Raw genomic sequence first — 20,216 nt, 5'->3', positions numbered from 1 at the left:
CTATTCCAGCTCAGAGTGAAGACTGCATGAGTCAGCAGGACTCTGCTGTTGATCAGATATCTCAATGCACTCCTACGCATGGCTGGAAAAGGAATGTGATTAAAAATCAATCACAAAGATATGAACAAAGTTTTTCGAACATTTGAGAAGTCGGTTTCTTCCAAAAAATTTGAAACGTGAGTGAAAAACAAACTGCAGGTCTGGTGCCGTCAGATTGCTTTAACATCACAGACAGAACCTTTTTAAAATGTGCTGTTTGGGGTGAATTCAACACTCTTTCCTTATCATAGTTGTGATGTGTCTTGGCGTGCTGCCCTCAGTCGTTCATATCCTTTCCGGTGGATTTTTTTTTTTTTCCTCTCAGAAGTGCTGCTGAAGAGGAGGGTGGCAGTGTTTCTGCCACATTAATACAGCGAAAACACTGGAATGGGGGGGAAAAAAAAAAAAAAAGACTCGCATAGTTGGGGGTGTTTGTCTAATGTAAACAGAGTGCCTCATTCCACCCAGAAATGACCACCGAGGACAGTCGGTTTAAGTTATTTCTATGACTGTTGAACGTGAAATACAGTTTTTGGTGTTTTTTTTTTTTGGTCTGTAGGTAATTCCTTTGACAGCTGGGCTAAGTAAATTTTTGGGCACTATCCGCAGGTATTTGTGTAAGCTGTCGGACCAGGAGCTGCGGCAGAGCGCGGCGCGCAACATGGCCGACCTGATGTGGAGTACGGTGAAGGAGCCGCTGGACAGCGCGCTGTGCTTCGACAAGGAGAGCCTGGACCTCGCCTTCAAATACTTCATGTCTCCCACGCTCACCATGAGGCTGGCCGGACTCAGCCAAATCACTGTGAGCCACACTCTAGACATTAATGAGCCCGCTCTCGCAATCTCACGTAGCTTAGGTCAATGTGGACTCTGGGTGTACACTGCACTCCTCACAGCAGCATGTAAGCAACTGTCCTACTGGAGACATCTGTGATTCTCTCCCTCCTGGTTATTTTTAAGTCTTGGGTTCCGAACTATAAACACAGGAGCAGCTTCAGTGTGCTCTTCATTTAAGTTTCAGCTGCTGTTCTTTTCCACTCTCCCTTTCTCGCAAGTACAACCTGCTCTAACTTCTGACATTCATCAAAAGTTTCTAGTGATGGAAGATTAAAATATGACACAGTAATGGGTTGAAAATATTTTCATTTAGCAAGAGATTTTATAGGGTAACAAAAACACTTCTGGTTTTAAGAAAACTCAATTTTGGAAATCTCCTCTGGTTTTTCAGAAACAAAAAATTTTTTGTTCGATGGATTAAAAAACAAAACGCTTTGCTGTTCTGCCAATTTTACTACTTGTTGGGCAAAACTTAAACATTTGTCCTGGATGCGGCGCTAGGGGAAAGCTCATGTTCATATATCCTCATCGGCCATTTTCGGACATTTCGGACTCAGCTTGGGAGGCTCGGCTCCACTTCGTCAGGCTTGGCTGGAATTGGACCCAGCTACGTTAGCAGTGATAGCAGTTGCTATGCTAACATGTGTTTAGTCAGAATTTAAAATACAATGCTAAGTGAACGATGTTTAGTCATTAGCGTGTTAGCTTGTAGGAACAAAAAGTGTTGAGGATATGTCGCATTCGTTCCTCAGCTGGTGACTGCGTTGAATCTTTTATTTAAACCTGCTGTTGATTCGTATGCCATCTGAATATCTACAGTAAATTAAACAATGTACGAGTTAAAACATGCAGTGACCCCATATTCCCTGATACATTTTAGTGGATCTGATCACTGTAAGAACTGTGGACCTGGTGAAAACAAGAGGACTCGTGTCTTACAAAGGCTGCCGCTCTGTTTGAGGAGTGTTCTTAAGAACAGGGAATAATTACAGCCAAGGACCAGTTGGTCAACAGGTTTCTTTTCATTGGAATGTTTTTATTGTGGCTCTGATGGGAAATTACCTCGTACAAAGACGTATGATGTACTGTTTCTTCACTCATCGTCACCCGTCTGTGTCTGTGTTTGCTCAGAATCAGCTCCACACATTCAACGACGTCTGCAACAACGAGTCCCTGGTGTCCGACACAGAAACGTAAGTTTAGCTGAAAGGCATCAGGTGTCTATGCACAAAGACGTCCATGAAGGGGCCAGTATATCTATTCTGAAAAGTAATTTGCTCTGCTTTAACTGATAGATAGATAGATAGATGGATAGATTTGGCATTTTATCGATATCCACAAAAGCAACTGTGCAACCCCCGCTCAGAGCTATCTATGATCAGTTTGTTATTTTCAGTCTAGTTTTCCTTTTATTGGAAAAGACAGTTCTCTCAGATGGTCCATATATAATTTTTGATGTTACGCTGTTTTCTTCCCAAATAACCTGCATTGTCCAGTTTCCCACTTGTGAATAAACATCAGTAGGCATCAATAGGCATCATGTCACTATGCCCACATCCCACATAATGTTGAGGTGATGCTTTCTGCTCTGTGTGTCAAGCTCCTGCTAACCTGTGTGTCTCTTCACTGAATGTCTCAACATCTAATTCTGATTCTGCCTCATCCTTCCAGGTCCATAGCAAAGGAACTAGCTGATTGGTTGATCCACAACAATGTAGTGGAACACATATTTGGACCGAATTTGCACATCGAGGTGAGACATTCGATCCATTCATGTAAACTGACAACATATGACCAATATAAAATATGTTCTATCATGATAAATGCAGTGCATTTTCTCAAATTGGTAACAAGGACTATATTCCTTTTGTGACTTGAATCCAGATTGACTTCTCCATTCTTGTCACATAAACAGTGCAACTCTGGAGACTGGACGTCATTTTATTTTCTCCCAGCACAGCCAACCTGAACTGTGTGCGCGTGTGTCTGCGCGTGTGTGTGTGTTTTCCAGATCATTAAACAGTGCCAAGTGATCCTGAATTTCTTGGCTGCAGAGGGCCGACTCAGCACGCAGCATGTGGACTGTATCTGGGCTGCAGCCCAGGTAAGACGGAACAGATTTACACCTGACTGTACACAGTTTTATTCCAGTCCATTAACCTGTCTGTTACTCTGTGGAACAGCCTGGGACTGCCTGCAGTATCAATCATCACATCAGTAATATCACTGTAATAGATGAAAATAGCAATGTTGGCTGGCCTGGTTCATTTGTTTTAGTTTTAATACTGTGCTTCTAAGAGATAAAAGTGGTTAACGTCTAGACTTGTTCTAAAGGCCGATATACCCACAGAATACGTCGTCTCCTCATCATACGACTTTAGTACAGGAGATTTTTTTTTGAACACCGCTTTTTAAAACTGTTTTTATGAAAATATATCAAACTGTTTTTTCACTCATCATCAGAAAGAAATGGGTAGTGCTCAGATTTTTATGCTAGATAATCAACTCGTCTATTTGTGTACCATAACAAAACTTTAAACTCAAAAATATTGTTAGCACAAGGCACATTACACCTTCAGTGTTTTGTGATCATAGTTTCTGTACCACTTCATGAAGAACTTGGTGTTTCCTTCTCCCCAAATGTAAAATTTTTTGTTTGTTTGTTTTTGTGTTTTCAGCTGAAACACTGTAGCCGCTACATCCACGACCTTTTCCCTTCGCTCATTAAAAACCTGGACCCAGTGCCTCTCCGCCACGTCCTCAACCTGGTGTCTGGCCTGCACCCCAGCGCCCACACGGAGCAGGTAAGAGACTGAAAAATGACCCGAAAAGCCAAAGACCGCGAGCTTCGCCAACTCGTGTGTGATAATCGCTCATGTGCCTCCCCTTCTGTCCTCAGACATTGTACCTGGCCTCCATGCTGATCAAGGCTCTTTGGAACAACGCCCTGGCAGCGAAGGCCCAGCTCTCCAAACAAAGCTCCTTTGCCTCCCTGCTCAACACCAACATCCCCATGGGCAACAAGAAAGGTCAGCCTGGATTCATTTCAGTATCCAGCCTGTGAAAACAGTTGTATGATATTTTCTGTGGCTCGCGGGAAGCTGTGTCAAGCCTGAGAAAATTACTTAACTGACACCATCTGATTAGATGACCCCAGAGCTCGGGGTTGGAGACTGGACATTTAGAACTGAAAGCGTGGGTTACAAACTAAAGGTGCGGGGTTGGAAAGATGTGGCTGTCTAGCCAACACGGAGGGTCTAATAAAAGGTTTTATAAAATTACATTATGTGAAGTGTGGGTTCCAGTGTTTTTGGAGCTTGACCACATCTCGACCTCTGCTGCCTCAGTTGTGACCGTTCTTTTTTTATTTCCTAAAAGTTCCCCATGTTGGTGGAAGTACTAAATCCCCAGAGTACTCTTCTAAAGCAAAGCGCTGTACAGGACAAGATGAAGTAACTGATTCAAGTCTTGTGCCTTGGGGGCACACTGCCACTGGGCACAAGAGGAAACTTTCCCACGCCTCTCAACCGCTGCTGCGGTTGTCGGCTGTGAAATGTTTGTGTGGCAGGCTTGATTTTCTTCCCACAGGAAGTTCTCGTTATAGGCCCCGGTTCTAAGTCTGTTGTCCTGTCTGGTCTCAGGTTCACCGGCCGCCAGTCCAGACAGCAGCGACAACAGCGACACTCAGCACAGCGGAGGCAGCGACATGGAGATGGACGACCAGATAATGACTGGCAGCAAGAGGAGCCAGCAGAGGCTGTCTGACACAGAGGTGCACGCACAAAAACACACACACACACACAGACGAGTATTTAAGAGGTCAAAGACAATCACTTAAGCAAGAAATTCTGGCCATGAGGCATCATTTTCAATCCAAGAAGAAAAACATGGGGTCCAACATTGTGCAGCTGCACAAAAAAGACTGAACATTAACTGGATTTTGTTCTCTGTCCTTTCCCCAGGTTGTTAATGGCTTGGGGGTTTGGACTGGTGCCCTTACCTCCGACTGCCACCTACGTTGTTAAAGCGATTCTAGTGTCTCTCGTGTCTCTTGTTTCCTCAGGAGTCGATGCAGGGCAGCTCAGATGAGACGGCTAACAGTGTGGAGGAGGGCAGCAGCGGGCCGGGCAGCAGCAGCGGCCGCAGCGAGGCCTCCAGCAACGAAGCCGCCTCCAGCCGAGCCAGCCAGTCAGCCGGGAGCCCCGGCAGCGAGATGCACTCTGACGACATGGCGGACAGCGAGGCCTTGAAGGAGGAGGAGGAGGATGATGAAGAGGAAGATGATGAGGAGGATGATGATGATGACGAAGACGACGAAGACGAGGGGAACCGGTCGGCTGCTGAAGGCGGTCAGCAGAAGGAGCCCCGGGAGCAGACGGAGTCTAGAAAAAGGAAGGCGGGGGAGGCGCTTGGCGAAGGGTCGAGTCAGGGGGCGGGGCCCAGCGGCACAGGGGGCGGGGCCAAAACCAAGGTCCTGCCCTTCAACTCAGACACTTCTGCTGTCATGGTCACAGCAGCGTCAACATCTTTAGAGGGCCGAATGAGGATGTTGGACGCCTGCTCAGCATCATCGTCTGCTCGGCCCGAGGGCACGGAGGCCCAGCAACAGCCGTCAGACATGGGCCCCTCTCAGATGGTCCACGGGCCTCAGGAGCCTCCCTGTCTGCCACGGCCCGGGGACTTCCTGGGAGAGGCCATGAGCAGTGAGCTTTTTAACTGCCGGCGCTTCATCGGTCCCCAGAACCACCACCATCACCATCATCACCACCACCATCATGAAGGGTAGGGCTGCCCTGACGCTGTTCATGTGTTCATTCAGTCAGCTCTCCGAATGCAAACAAAACAGATTATACTGTACAGCTTTCACTTTCAAGAGAACCCAAAAATTTGGATTTCAATACACACACAACTTTAAAGCCCAAACCGGTAGCAACGACAAGCTACAGTGCTCTTTATACCCTACAGCAGTGTTGAACAAAATGAACAAATTACGGATTTTTCTTTTCCTTATGTCTTAACAGTGGTTCTCTCTATGTATAATAATGAGTTGTGTTTACCCGAAAGTGGGGCACAGAAAAACAGAAAAAAAGGGCAAGGGCAAAGTGTTTACAAATAGCGGAAAGGCCCGACAAAAAACGTTTGTGAATTATATATTTCCGCTTCATTCAGAGAAGAAAATGTCTAAGAACCTGAGAATTGTGAAGGGTTTTAGTGCACAAAACATTTTTCATTCTGGTGCACAACAGCCCAGGAAGCTCTCCCCTGAGGTTTGTTATCTTCATTCTGAACAAAGGAAATCAATGGCTCGTTCCAGCACAGTTCTGCTGCTGGTCATGTTTAGAGAACATAACGGCAGCTACAAATGTAAAGGTTTTCCTAAGGGTGGTGCTAGAGAAAAGGTCAGTGGCTCATTAAAATAAAAAGAGTGAATTTCCTCATTATTATTACAGTCTGCCTTCTGCAAAATATATATTTTGTTGTTATTATGGTGGAGCAAGTCTCATTTGAATGTCAAAATAAAAAGTCTATATCCTCAGAGGAGGAAGAATCTGCCCAGGAAATTTCATGGTATTCTGCCCGTAGCTTCTCTATATTTTACGTACCTAATTATAATAATTTAGTGTGATGGTGGTACTAGATAGAATAAAATAAAACAAAATGTCAGGACACCACCAAAGGTAGACAGCCCTCCGAGCTCATAGCGCTCTGTAGATACACATTGTAGAACACATTTTGGTAAACCTTCAATGAATCACTGCCTCTGCTTCCTTTTTCTAAAACCCTTTTTCCACTCTCAGTCCCATGGTGGAGGACATGCTGAGTGCTGACGATGTGAGCTGCAGCAGCTCCCAGGTCAGTGCCAAGTCGGAGAAGAACATGGCTGACTTTGACGGGGAGGAGTCGGGCTGTGAGGAGGAGCTGGTCCAAATCAATTCCCACGCTGAGCTCAGCTCCCACCTCCAGCAGCACCTTCCCAACTTGGCCTCCATCTACCATGAGCACCTGGTCCAAGGTGAGCCGCACTCAGTGCAACTAATCCTAGTGAAAACAGCTTTTCAGGGCCTTAAGTCCCAAGACTACATGAATGTCCAACTTGCCAAGTAACCGGAGAAGCTAGTTTTGTGAGCGCTGTATATGTCTCTGCAGGTCCAGCTGTTCATAAGCACCAGTACTCCAGCAGCCACGCTGTGACTGACATCAACCTGGACAACGTTTGTAAGAAGGGCAACACTCTGTTGTGGGACCTGGTGCAGGACGAGGACGCGGTATAACTTGAAACTCTGCTCTCCAACCTCTCTTTATAGACATACAGTATCTCAGTGTTTTTAATGTTCACACGTGTTTATAGAGAGCGCGTTAAAAAGCAACAGTTTAGAAAACATCAGTAGAGGGGTGCGGGGACTTTCCAGAGTCTCGTCGTCACAGAGCTTCCCTCAAGTGGGAAAAGATGATAACCTCAGAGAATGTGTGTATGCAACATTTTTAATAATCTGAGTCTGGCTTCATTTTGGCCATAACTGAATTATGACCAAGTGCCTGCGCACACACGTCACTCTCTGACGACGAGAGAAAGATTCATCAAAATGATTACAAAGTGTTTCCCAGAAGCAGCAGGTCCAGAAAATAAAAGCGCCAAAAGCCGAGAGAGACAAAATGCCAGAGACAAAGGGGAAAAAAAAAAATCAGTCAAAAAAAGCAGGCCTAAATGAGCAGTGAGTCCAAAACGCTGCAACATTGAATTTCCAGCCTCAGCGTTACCCGTGGGATGTAATTTCTGATCTGTCTGTGTGTGATTTTCAGATCCATCTGTCTGAGGGGTTGATTAATGAAGCAGAGAAGCTGCTGTGCTCACTGGTCTGTTGGTTCACTGACCGACAGATCCGAATGCGCTTCATCGAGGGTTGCCTTGACAACCTGGCCCACCACAGGTACGAGCGACCCGTACCAGAGCATTGGTCTGATGGTCTGAAGTAGAGTTCACACAGCAATAAAATAAGTGTTTTCAGTGGGGTTTTTTTCTTTTTTTTTCCTTTCTCCTTGTTTTTGATCCTCATCTTTTCATCTGCCCTTAGGTCCGTCGTGGTTTCCTTGCGTCTACTACCCAAGCTTTTTGGCACTTTTCAGCAGTTTGGCTCAAGCTACGACACTCACTGGATCACCATGTAAGTAGCATCTCCTCCTTTGAGTATCGTAGCAACTATTAACAACCATATGCTGTAAGTTGAAGAGCTAACGCACCCAAAGCTGGCACATTCTACCATTACTACAATTTTTCTGGTCTAAAGATGATACGATTTCCTTCATGCAAGGCTCAGTGAAATGTTTTAACAGTCTAAAAACACCGTGTTAAAAAAAGAAAACAGAAACGAAATGGAAGCATCTCAGTGTGTCATCCTTGTACTGATGTCCTCGGTGGTTCTGTCAGGTGGGCTGAGAAAGAGCTGCACATGATGAAACTGTTCTTCGACAACCTACAGCACTACATCCACGAAGTCCGTGAACACCGGCACAAGTTTGCACTGTGAGTCTGTCAGCCCCTCACCTCAGTCACATCTGGCCTTTAGGTTTAGGTTGAGGTTCATTACAATGTGCTTGGAAGAGCTACAAATAGATTAACAGGAAGACCAATAGTTACAAGTCGTGATTTCATACCAAAAGATAACTGCTTAAACCAGATTTGAGATTTAATTGTACTTGTTTTTTAGATTTTTAACTTATTGATCATTTAAATTTGACTTAAACCTGAGCACAAGATGAGAGAAATTCATCCTGAGGCGACACAAACCGGTCTGGTCCAAACATCCCATCATTTACATTTATCCAGTAAATGTGTCCAGTTAATTGTACGTCATGATGTGAAACTGAATGTATTTCAGCATTAGTTAAATTTTATTTAGGTGACTCCTTTTGTCGGTTCTGTCACGGTGATAATTGCTCATCTTAACCACTAAGTTCCTCGTGTGTTCCCAACATACTTCTTTGCTGACGGCAGATGATTCAAAACCACGTTTAAAATCACCCCGGGGCGGAGCCGCGCAGTCACTTCAGCTAAGTCGGATGCTTTTTAGAAGTTGTCACTGCTGATACTGACACATGCCCCTCCCCCGGATGGTGTTGCAGGTACAGCCACAGTGCAGAGGTCCAGGTCCGCCTCCAGTTCCTCACCTGTGTCTTCTCCACACTGGGATCTCCAGACCACTTCAGTAAGTTTCAGCTTCATTTATTCAGCTCGGTGAACAAAGTGATTCCTGGATTGATCCGTGTCATGCCAGCCTTACGCGCGCTCAAACAAATTACCCTTACATACCATTACAGCTTGACAGTGACAGTGTCATTTCCAGTGCCTAGAAGTCCCTTTAGGTTGTGAACCACGGAGTTAACTGAACTTCTAATATTAACTCTAAAATGCCCTTTGGATCAGTTTTGCTCCGTTGATGACATGAAATGTGGCTTCTCTCTGTTTTAGGCGACAATTCCAAAAACCGCATGAAACCTATGAAGGTTATGAATGGTTATGATGTCTCATAAAAAACACATTTCCTTACCTATCCCCCGTGATATCTAGTTACACAAAGTTTTAGGTGTGTGTGACAAAGTTTTGAGTTTTCAAATGTCTGTTGCCACCAAAATTCAACTGAGTCAATGGAATGTAGTTTTTGGAGCTAAAAACATCGAACACTTAGGAAAAGCAGCAATACATCTTTGCGGAAACAATGTTTTTGTTACCCCTGATAATACACAGATGTTTCTTGTCCCAATGAAATGAGTGGAAAGCAACGCCTGGGAGCTCGGAAGTTGAAAAGACACACTGAAAACTCAGATACTCAATGTAAATAAAGATTTGATTTGCAGTAAATTGGCTTAAATGTGCAAAAACAGGTCTCCGATTGTTTTGCTTTGCATTGCCAACAAAGAAAAGCATCTTTAACAGTCGTTTGGAAATGAACTCCCGATGTGTGTCCGGTTTTTCTGAGAATCTTCAGGGAACAGTGCTAAAATAGACCCCATTATGCAACCAGACAACAATGCTCCGGCTCTGTGTCTGTGTCTGTGTCTGTCATCAGTAAAACACTGATGAGGATAAAATGTAACCTGTTTCTCGTAGCATTGTACCACGTTTAGCCCAGTTTGATCACCTGCGGCAAACATTCAAGTTCATCTAAATTTAGCTGATCTGGCTCAGTGAGTGCAACATATTTAAAAGCCTCAGTTCCTCAGACACAGACTGCAAGAAACCACAGGCAAGACAGTGGAAAGACAGAAGCGCAATTCCTGTCCGTGTCCGCTCATGGACTTTGGGAAGCTTCATTCCAGACCAGGAAAGTCTGACACAGTTTGATATGGATTAAACAGAAAAGTTTGAATATCAGGGATTTGTACAAATGTGTGACTGCACATGGGTACAAACTAAAGACTGTGTGTACCTCTCCACTCTTCTAGAAAACCAACATTTACACACAAGAGAAATTGAATTTTTCATGTCTGATTTGTCTTTTTGTTCTTATTCGTTCCCTAGTCATGCTTCTTTGTTACATATCTTGTCATTTGTTTTCAATATCTAAGATATACAACATGTAAGATATATGTGAGCCTTTCTGTCTAAGAGAGACGACATGTGTTTAGAATGTTTTACTTTAGTAATGATGTAGTAGCATGATTCTTAACTAGTGATTTTCCTTGTCAGATTGATTGATTGATTTTTAAGGATTTACAGACCCGAAGAAGCACAAGTAGGAGTAATGAACAAAAACAGTTTTGTGTGACGGAAAAATTCTCTTCTTTCTTGTGGCTTTTAATCGTCTTGTGATCGCTCACATTCTACTTGAGATCTTTTGTAAGGTCCTTCCCCCCATGTTTGGAACCGCTACATCAGGCCAGATGATTACAGCTGGAGAAGCTCTTTGAAAATAAGTGTGAGAAAGAAAATAGGGAGAGATGAGGGAAAGATTTTGAAACCGGTCTGTGTTTTGTTAAGTATTGGAGGTAGGGGTCAAGTCTGTGTTTGGCGTTCCTTGAGCGCCTGCGTGTGATTGTGTGTTTCCGTCTCTCAGGACTGAGCCTGGAGCAGGTGGACATCCTGTGGCACTGTCTGGTGGAGGACGCCGAGTGCTACGATGACGCGCTGCACTGGTTCCTCAATCAGGTCCGCAGCAAGGACCAGCATGCTATGGGCATGGAGACCTACAAGCACCTCTTCCTGGAGAAGGTAGAGACCAGGACACACCACAGCATACAGGAATGAGAACGTTAGGGTCGGCTGCTGCTCAGGAGGCAGAGCGGGTGGTCCACTCATTGGAGGGTCGGTGGTTCGATTCCCGGCTCCTCCAGTCTGCATGTCAAAGTGTCCTTGGGCAAGATACTGAACCCAGAATTGCCCCTGGTGTATCATGGCTGTGTGAGAGATAGACAAGCGCTGTATGAATGAATGAATGTGAACGTGGCTCGTAGTGTAAAGCGCTTTGATTGGTCGGTAAGACTAGAAAAAGTGTTCAAAACATGACATCAGAAGTTTTCCCTGAGGTCTGGCTGAACTGGTCTCAGTTGCAGGACATTCTCTGCTCCTGGAATTTCTGGAATATCTGGGAGTTTTGCATGTTTTGTGCTTTTCAAAGACCATCAATGCTTCACAGTCTCACAGAAATGATTGAGCCTGGTGTCACAAATGTCGGACCCAACAAAAAACAGCGACAACTTCCTGCCTCTAGAAATTAATGAAACATTTTAGATGTAAATCGACAGATTTTTCAACTGCATGACCAATTTCTCTCCTCAAGCGTATGGTCCATGGTCATCCCAGATGACCCAGATGGTGTTGAACTTCAGGGGATTTGATTAAGTCTCCTGCATCGAATTCAGCAGAATTTGTCAGGTGGTTTTGAGCTCAGCTGGAGCGGAAACACACTGGTGACCCTGTGGGCAGCTCCGCTGGAGCTGCGGTCGCGTGTTGATTTTGGGTTTGTTTGTGTGTGCGTTAACCTTACCGTGTGTCTCCAGATGCCTCAGCTGAAGCCAGAGACCATCAGCATGACAGGACTCAACCTCTTTCAACACCTCTGTAACCTGGCGCGCCTCGCCACCAGTGCACTGGACAACGCCTCCAGCTGTGAGGTACACACACTCTCCTGGATCATTCCTTCATAAACACCTCAGTGTTTTAGAAACAAATAGGTGGGATACCTACGAGTACTCGTCTTGTCTTCAGTCAAATCACTTAACTCTCAGTCCCGTGTGTCTCTCCAGCTGTGTGGGATGGACCAGCTGTGGGGGATCGCTCTAAGAGCCCAGTCTGCTGATATCAGCCGTGCCGCCATCCAGTACATCAACTCCTACTACATCAACGGTCAGTTTACGTCCACCGTTTGGGTGCCGAAAACTCCCCGACACACATTTTACTGTCTGTGGCGTTTGAGGGTAGAAGCCAACAAGGCATCATATGTATTGCAAAGCCTAATATTGAATTTCATACCAAAGTGTTTTCTGGTGTGCATGACTGAGAGGCAACTGGCATGCGATGCGTCTCATGCACACATACAACTTGACATTTGTAGCTTTATCCAGCGATTTCACAAACACTGAACACCAAAATGAACAAGTGAATATTCAGTGGGTTCATTTTTCTTTTTGACACTGATCAACAGAAACAAAAAATTAGAGATTCATGTTTGGAAATGTTTATCAGACGGCTTGGATTTTTAAATGTCTAGTTTTGACCTGCATCATGTCTTTGTATGTCTTCTTGTGTGTATGTTGACATCTCCAGCAGGAAAGACGGGGCTGGAGAAGGAGCAGGAGTTTATCAGGAAGTGTATGGAGAGTCTGCTGATGGCTTCAGCTAACCTGGAGAAAGACGCTCACTCCAGCCTGACGAGCATCGAGAGGGGGCTGCTCATGCTCAAAACGCACCTGGAGGCCTTCAGACGCAGGTACGCGCATGCACGTACACACACCGGAGGACTCTGACCTGCGGTGTTACGAATCAGTTTAAACAGCATTAAAATCAAAACTGACCACGCATAAACACAGCTCAATGACACACTGTTCCCTCGCCTGTCCCTGTCAGGTTTGCCTACCACCTGCGGCAGTGGCAGATCGAGGGGACGGGCATCAGCAGCCACCTGAAGGCTCTGAGCGACAAACAGTCTCTGCCGCTCAGGATCGTCTGTCAGCCCGCTGGCCTGCCTGACAAGGTGACAGACTTACATTTGACACCACAGACCGCCAACTCCCACTTAGAGACAGTTACTATGACCAAGTTCCTCTGACCTCCAGGTCTGGCATGGAAGCATTATAGTGGGAAACCTAAAAAATCACTCTGTGGGTTTTACATTTCATACATTACATTTACAGATTTAATTACTATGTGGTTATTTTGTGATTTGAGCATTTTCAAATTACTACGGTGGTTTGTTTTTTTTGTTTGTTTTTTTTGTAAACAAAAAAATAAAAAATCCTGGTGAAAATTGGTCGTTGTTCTGGAGTTTAATTCTTTTCAAAGTTTTTTGTTTTTGTCTTTTTTTTTCCCCCCATGACTGCGGTCGGGGCAGTAATGGGAAAGTTAGAAAATGATGGTCACTGTAGAAAACTCTACACACAGTGGCTTTAAACTGTGTTGACTCATGGTAGAAAGGTTTATATCATGCTAGCTTTGATTCTGCCTTCAAGCCAAATTTAAATGGAATTTTCATGTAAATATCACTCATCACTTGAGTGGATCCAACCCAGGTTCACGTGTAGTTGTGGTTTTTTGTAGATGACGATAGAGATGTACCCCAGCGACCAGGTTGCAGACCTGCGAGCTGAGGTGACCCACTGGTACGAGAATCTGCAGAAGGAGCAGATGAACCAGCAGGCTCAGCTGCAAGAGTTCGGCCAGAGCGGCCGGCAGGCGGGAGACTTCCCAGGTAAAGCCTCTCAGCCTGGACCCTTTTTGGTTGTTTTTCAACTGTTGTTTGATGCTGTTTTGAAAGCTCCTGAGAGTGATGTGTGTGATGTCTGTCGACGTGTCCTGCAGGTGGTTTGATGGGACCTGTCAGGATGATCTCCTCCGGCCACGAACTGACCACCGACTACGATGAGAAGACTCTGCATGAGCTGGGCTTCAAAGACATGCAGGTGACAGCCCGGTTTCTTTCCTTATGTATTTCAGTGCCTGAAATCAACCAGCAGCGACACGGAGCGCAGTTTAGCTGAATACTGGAAGTTTAAAAAAAGGATTGTTGTTTCCCACCCAATTAGTCTACTGTTTGCTTTTGTTCTAATTTTATCTTTGTCCTAATCATGTAACTGGACACAGATTGAGTAAAAACTGTTTCATATTGACTGAAGTCGTAAAACACAGATGATTCATCGCTGTGTCGTGTTTCCCAGATGGTGTTTGTGTCTCTTGGAGCTCCGCGGAGAGAGAGGAAGGGGGAGGGCATCCAGCTGCCGGCCTCCTGTCTGCCGCCTCCACAGAAGGAGCACATCCCCATGTTGCTGCTCCTCCAGGAGCCTCACCTCACCACGCTGTTCGACCTTTTGGAGATGCTGGCCTGCTTCAAGCCACCCAGTCCCAACACCGAAAAGGTCCATGAGAGCCCCGAGGTGGGTGTCGGTGACGAGGGAGATTCTGTGTTTGAACGTGCTCCCTAAAACATGGCAGACCTTTGGTATTTACTCATGCAGGGTGACATCTGATGTGGACAACCAAACTATATAATCGTATTTCTTATGACCGTAAAGTTCAAGTTCTTTCTTGTTTTTCTTCTAGAGCGCACGGTGTGAGGAGCTTCACCTCCACGCAGAGAATCTGTCTCGTCGGGTTTGGGAGCTGCTGATGCTTCTTCCCACTTGTCCCAAGATGCTGCAGGCCTTCCAGAACATCTCGGACGACACGGTCAGTCACCACGCTTAGCAGACAGCTCTCAAGAGCTCTGGGCTGAATTAACCAACTCTGGTATCGGCTCATCAGCATCAGAACGAATAAAGGGGTTATGTCTAGACTCGCCATTTCGCACCGACATTTAACAATCACACAGGGAGAGGAGGAAACCGAGATTGATTTTTAATTTTTCTCCCGCTGTGTTTTGCTGTCGAACACTGAATAATTGCTCTTGTTACGTGTGTGTGTGTGTGTGTGTGTGTGTGTGTGTGTGTGTGTGTGTGTGTGTGTGTGTGTGTGTGTGTGTGTGTGTGTAGAACGGGGAGGGCCTGTGCTGGAAGGAGCTGCTGAGGATTAAAAGTCCCCACAAGCTGCTGTATGCTCTGGAGATCATCGAGGCTCTGGGGAAACCCAACCGACGCATCCACAGAGAGTCCACCGTGAGAAAGACACTACTTACCGTTTGACTTAAAGTCGGCCCACATCGAGAATATCATGCCTGGTTTTGTCATTTGTTCTAGAGTTTTCTTTACTTTTGAACAGTATGAAGGCAGAAGAAGCAACAAAGACGATCAGAAAATGTGTTTTCTAAAAACTCTTCCATAAAATTGAAATTGATTCAGTTCAATCAAGTACTGTGAGATTGACACAAAAAATAAGAAATGTTTTTATGATTTATTAAACAAGCCCTTTTAATGTATCTTGTATGACTGATTTATTTTATGTTTTTTACAATTTTAGTGTCATACCAATGAAAAGGGTATTACAGAAAACAAAATACCACATAAATAAAGAATACTTGACATCCATCACTGATACGGATTCAAAAAAACATCTGATATTTGCATCATCAGTCAGGCACCCACAAATATACTACACTTGTGTGAAGTGACTTGTGCTTGTATGCTTGTTTCTTGTTTGTGTATCTTACTAAAGACCTTACGTGTGTGTTTTCAGGGCAGCTACAGTGATCTGTATCCAGACTCAGACGACTCCAGCGAGGATCAGATCGAAAACAGCAAGAACACCTGGAGCTGCAAGGTACAGCACAGCACTGACATCGCAGTCCGAACAGACAGAGACCAACACAAGCTAGAGAGGGAACCCAGCAAGTGAAAGAGAGGTTTTCGTTGATTTTGTATTTCTGTCATTCTCTCCTTAAGTTTGTTTCATCTGGAGGTCTCCAACTGCTTCTGGAGATCTTCAACTCGGGCATCCTGGAGCCAAAAGACCAGGAGTCCTGGACTGTGGTGAGACAGCTTAAGTCCCTTTGAGTGTAATTTTCAGGGTATAGGATAAACCAACTACTTTAGTTGTTTGCGGTTACTTTACACATTTTCAGTGTAAATGAAATGAGTGGTTTGCTTTGCCTGTTTTTGAATGAAGTTGTACGAATGTTTCAAGTCTCAGTGTGACTCATATGATGGACACTGAAGTTAGAAAAGCATGAACATCGTCTGAGACAAAATGAGTAACTGCTGCTCTGAGTGTGTGTTGTTGATCCTCTTCCCTGTCTCCTCCGCAGTGGCTGCTGGACTGCCTGGCCTGCCTTCTGAAGCTGATCTGCCAGTTTGCGGTGGACCCTGCGGACCTGGACCTGGCCTACCACGACGTCTTCTCCTGGTCTGGCCTCGCCGACAGTCAGCGAAAACGGGCATGGCCGGGCAAATCCCGCAAGTCCACCGTAGATCATGGGAAAGGCCTGCACATCCCTCGGCTGACTGAGGTAAACATTACACCAGCTGGAAAAACAGAGAGCTGAAGTTGAAGACCTTAGCGGCAGCCGTTATCTTTGACATTCTGGGATTTGACCGTCAGCGGCTCTGTCTGTTGGTTTGCAGGTGTTCCTCAGCCTGGTCCAAGGCACCAATCTCATCCAGCGTTTGATCAACGTGGCCTATACCTACGACAACCTGGCACACAGGTGATAGATTACACTGATCTAAAGAAAAGGTTCGACTCTTTTTGTGAAGTGGCATTAAAATACCAAGACCCATATTTTCTGTTTGTTCTGCAGAGTTCTTAAGGCTCAGTCCGACCACAGGTCCCGACATGAAGGTGAGAAATTATTCTGAATGATGTTCATAAATATTAACATTCCTTTGAGCAGTAAAAAGCTAAGCCGACCTTTAACGGAAGAGGAAAGAAATCAAAGTGGTTATGTTTGGCTGCAGCATGACACCGTGACACTTTGTTTACCTCCAGTGACTCACTACTCCATGTGGCTGCTGGTGAGCTGGGCTCACTGCTCCTCCACGGTGAAGTCCAGTCTGGCTGACAGCGACCACCTGCACGACTGGCTGAAGAAACTCACCCTGCTGGTGCCTGAGGTGAGCTGTAGTCTAGAGTTATCCATCTGATTAAAGCTCACAAAAGCAGTCAGATCTTCATCTTCATCTCTAAAGCTCAACGAGTAACACGTTGTATCTCGCTTGTTTAATATGCACAAAAATTGCTGTGTAAGAACAACAAGTCGTGATTTTATTTTGTTAAACAAATGAGATATAACGTGTTAAGCTTCAGAGGTGCCGGACTTCGTTTCCTTTGGACAGAGCCAGGCTAGCTGTTTCCCACTGTTTCCAGTCTTTATGCTACGCTAAGCTAATTGGCTGCTGGTGGTAGCTTCAAATTTAGCGTACAGACACGAGAGTGGTATCAATCTTCTTCTCCAACTCTCAGCAAGAAAGCAAATAGGCGCATTTGTCTCTGAACTCTTCTTTTAAATCAGACAGACCAGTTGATTTGAACGAGAGCGGGTGCACCGCATGAAGCCATCAATGTCATAACTGAAGAATTCAGTCAGTTATGAAAGTTGAGTGATCCAACAGAAAGATGACAGCACCAAGGAGGCACTGTCGGCGGCAGTAATACCAAGCACGACAAAATGAAGTCTGAACTCACATTGCGCTGTATCTTCGTGTATAAATGGTTTGAAGTCACAGGAACTTAAAGCAAATATCTAACTTGGCAACAAAACTAAAAGAAGTAAGAGTAAAATCTTGGCCAACTGTCGATGAATGCTCACCCTACATTTTCATCAGTTTGTTGTAATGTGTGCGTTGCTGCTGTTGTTGTCAGCCGGCAGTGAGACACGAGGCGTGCAACGGCCTCTACAAACTCTCTCTGTCGGGTTTGGAGGGAGGAGAGTCAATCAACAGGTCCTTCCTGCTGCTCGCCGCCTCCACGCTGCTCAAGTTCCTGCCTGACGCACAGGCCCTCAAACCTCTGAGGGTGGGTCTTGCACGCACACCCACACACACACACACACACACACACCCACTCTCGAACTCGAGCCGACCCTCCTAGAGGAAAAGACATATTACACATACAAAGGAAACTTGTTTGCAAGCTACACTCTGGGTCAGGAGTCCTCAGGGACGATGGTTTGACTCAATTTGAGCTTTGCTAGAGTGAATCCAGTCTGTTTCTGTGAGACATTGTCCCTCTGGTGGGATTAATGCTGGAGACACTGGGACACAGTGAACACTTCCATCATCCGAATGTGGACGGTGCCAGGTCATATCACGGCCGACACCCATACTGCAGATGATTGGGGGCTACCTGCAAATGTTCCCCTCAGCAGCTGCAGACAAACTATCCCATCTTTAGTCCCACTCAGACTGATGTTAATGACTTTACTTCATTTTATAAGGACGCTCCTTATTTAAGAATGTGTGTTCGTTGCTATAAACAAGGGAGTTTGATCGTATGTTGCGTTCGCAGGTGGAGGACTATGAAGAGGAGCCTCTGTTAAGGACGGGCTGTAAGGAATATTTCTGGCTGCTCTGTAAACTCATTGACAACATCCACGTTAAAGACGCCAGCCAGGTGGGCAAGCACCTTAGAACACAGTACCTACGACGACGCTGACCTTTTGTCAGCTGATAGATTCCGTTGATGTGTCATTGAAAAGCTGGTAGTAATGTTCTTCTGTTTTATTGAACTGTTGCTAGTATTGGTCTGTTTGAACTCACAGAAGGTCTCTCCCTCTCTGTCGCTGGCCGGCTCGATGCAGACCACCCTGCTGGACCTGGACGCTCTCGCTAGACATCTTGCCGACTGCATCAGGAGGTCAGACAGTCAAAGACTGAATACATGAGAGTTTATGTATAGTCAATTTCACACAATTTTTTAAGGATTTTTTGGGGGAATTTTCAGCGTTTTTTTTTTTTTGTTTGTTTGTTTGTTTGTTTTGCTTTAGAAGGTTTGTGCTGTTGATATTTCTCGTGGCATTTTTATTGTGAAACTAATGGTAAATTTCTACTAAATATTTCTTGAGATCTTGCAATCATAGTCCATAAAACGGTACAGAAATATAACCACGGTTGATGTTGCATCTATGTCAAGTATAATTCCAGTTCATGTTTATGACTACTTCTGTCTTCTTTTCGTAGTTTTGGCCATTAAACTTATCAGTTGCTACCGAATCGTGTTCAAACGATTCGACAGATTTTTGTTTATTTACCACCTGTCAGATCTTATGGCTGCTTGCGTTTCTTGCCCAGTCAGACTTAATTATGGCAATGTTCAGTTAACGGTATTAGCTACCAAACACTGATTTGATTTGATCAGCACCAGTGAAATAACAGATTCACTGTTGTGTGTGGGGAAAAAAATCCCAGGAGATCCGCAGTACTCAAGAATACAGAAATACTCGGACCAGCCCGTCCGGCACCACCAATCATGCCACGGTCAGAGTCAGTGAGATCACATTTTTTCCCCATCCCAAAAATGTTGCTATTTCCCCGCAGTCTTCCGAGCAAAAGTTGTAGAGAACTGTAATGTTTGATTTTGGCAGTAATGATTTCCTTGAATATTTTTCACTTGCACCTACAGAACTTTTGTCCATGAAACAAAATCACAAGAAACAAGGAACCACAGAACTCTGATCTGATGAGCTGTGGCTCAGCCAGCAAACTTCTGGTGAATTGTAGAGCACGTTTTTCGCAGTGTGGAAGTTTCCCAGTAAACCTCTGTGACCTCAGTGTTCCTCTGTCCTCCAGCCGTGAGATCCTGGACCAGCAGGACGGGACGATCGAGGACGACGGGCTGACCGGCCTCCTGCGTCTCGCCACCAGCGTCCTCAAACACAAGCCTCCCTTCAAGTTCTCCCGCGAGGGGCAGGAGTTCCTGCGTGACGTCCACAACCTCCTCTTCCTCCTGCCCAGCCTGGCCGACCGCGCTCAGCCCAAGTGCAAGTCCCACGCTGCCCGCGCCGCCGCCTACGACCTGCTGGTGGAGACGGTGAAGGGCTCGGTGGAGAACTACCGGCTCCTCCACAACTGGGTCATGTCACAGCACATGCAGGGTGAGGACGCTGGCTGCAGCACGTTTTGAGTGGTGTGTTTGTTACCAGGTCAACCAGACCTTTCCAGCCCCGAGGAAACAGAAAGTCAGCAGCACACAAAAACAGCCAGTGTGGTAGATCGGAGGTTTCCAACATATTTTGAGTCAGGATCCCAGTTTTAGGTCTAAAATC

The 20,216-nt window shown here is 45.4% G+C and overlaps 1 protein-coding gene across 1 annotated transcript in view; it reads left to right on the top strand.

Moving 5' to 3' along the window:
• usp34 (ubiquitin specific peptidase 34) overlaps positions 1-20,216 on the top strand; it is a 59,874-nt gene that overhangs the window by 21,456 nt on the left and 18,202 nt on the right. The window contains exons 7-40 of the mRNA XM_040146715.1: positions 649-841; positions 2,008-2,069; positions 2,548-2,629; positions 2,888-2,980; positions 3,555-3,680; positions 3,776-3,905; positions 4,518-4,648; positions 4,940-5,658; positions 6,675-6,889; positions 7,024-7,142; positions 7,678-7,805; positions 7,950-8,039; positions 8,303-8,398; positions 8,998-9,080; positions 10,929-11,083; positions 11,872-11,985; positions 12,118-12,217; positions 12,638-12,800; positions 12,938-13,064; positions 13,628-13,778; positions 13,889-13,989; positions 14,245-14,460; positions 14,627-14,752; positions 15,055-15,177; positions 15,695-15,778; positions 15,901-15,987; positions 16,263-16,463; positions 16,579-16,661; positions 16,755-16,795; positions 16,943-17,067; positions 17,816-17,968; positions 18,461-18,565; positions 18,714-18,808; positions 19,741-20,045. Coding sequence (XP_040002649.1) covers positions 649-841; positions 2,008-2,069; positions 2,548-2,629; positions 2,888-2,980; positions 3,555-3,680; positions 3,776-3,905; positions 4,518-4,648; positions 4,940-5,658; positions 6,675-6,889; positions 7,024-7,142; positions 7,678-7,805; positions 7,950-8,039; positions 8,303-8,398; positions 8,998-9,080; positions 10,929-11,083; positions 11,872-11,985; positions 12,118-12,217; positions 12,638-12,800; positions 12,938-13,064; positions 13,628-13,778; positions 13,889-13,989; positions 14,245-14,460; positions 14,627-14,752; positions 15,055-15,177; positions 15,695-15,778; positions 15,901-15,987; positions 16,263-16,463; positions 16,579-16,661; positions 16,755-16,795; positions 16,943-17,067; positions 17,816-17,968; positions 18,461-18,565; positions 18,714-18,808; positions 19,741-20,045 — 4,922 coding nt within the window. The remainder of the gene's footprint in view (positions 1-648; positions 842-2,007; positions 2,070-2,547; positions 2,630-2,887; positions 2,981-3,554; positions 3,681-3,775; positions 3,906-4,517; positions 4,649-4,939; positions 5,659-6,674; positions 6,890-7,023; positions 7,143-7,677; positions 7,806-7,949; positions 8,040-8,302; positions 8,399-8,997; positions 9,081-10,928; positions 11,084-11,871; positions 11,986-12,117; positions 12,218-12,637; positions 12,801-12,937; positions 13,065-13,627; positions 13,779-13,888; positions 13,990-14,244; positions 14,461-14,626; positions 14,753-15,054; positions 15,178-15,694; positions 15,779-15,900; positions 15,988-16,262; positions 16,464-16,578; positions 16,662-16,754; positions 16,796-16,942; positions 17,068-17,815; positions 17,969-18,460; positions 18,566-18,713; positions 18,809-19,740; positions 20,046-20,216) is intronic.

This window comes from Xiphias gladius, chromosome 15, assembly GCF_016859285.1.
Source record: "Xiphias gladius isolate SHS-SW01 ecotype Sanya breed wild chromosome 15, ASM1685928v1, whole genome shotgun sequence".
Classification (NCBI taxonomy): Eukaryota; Metazoa; Chordata; class Actinopteri; order Istiophoriformes; family Xiphiidae; genus Xiphias; species Xiphias gladius.
Note: the sequence above shows the minus strand (reverse complement) of the source record. Positions and strands in the feature narration are given on the sequence as shown.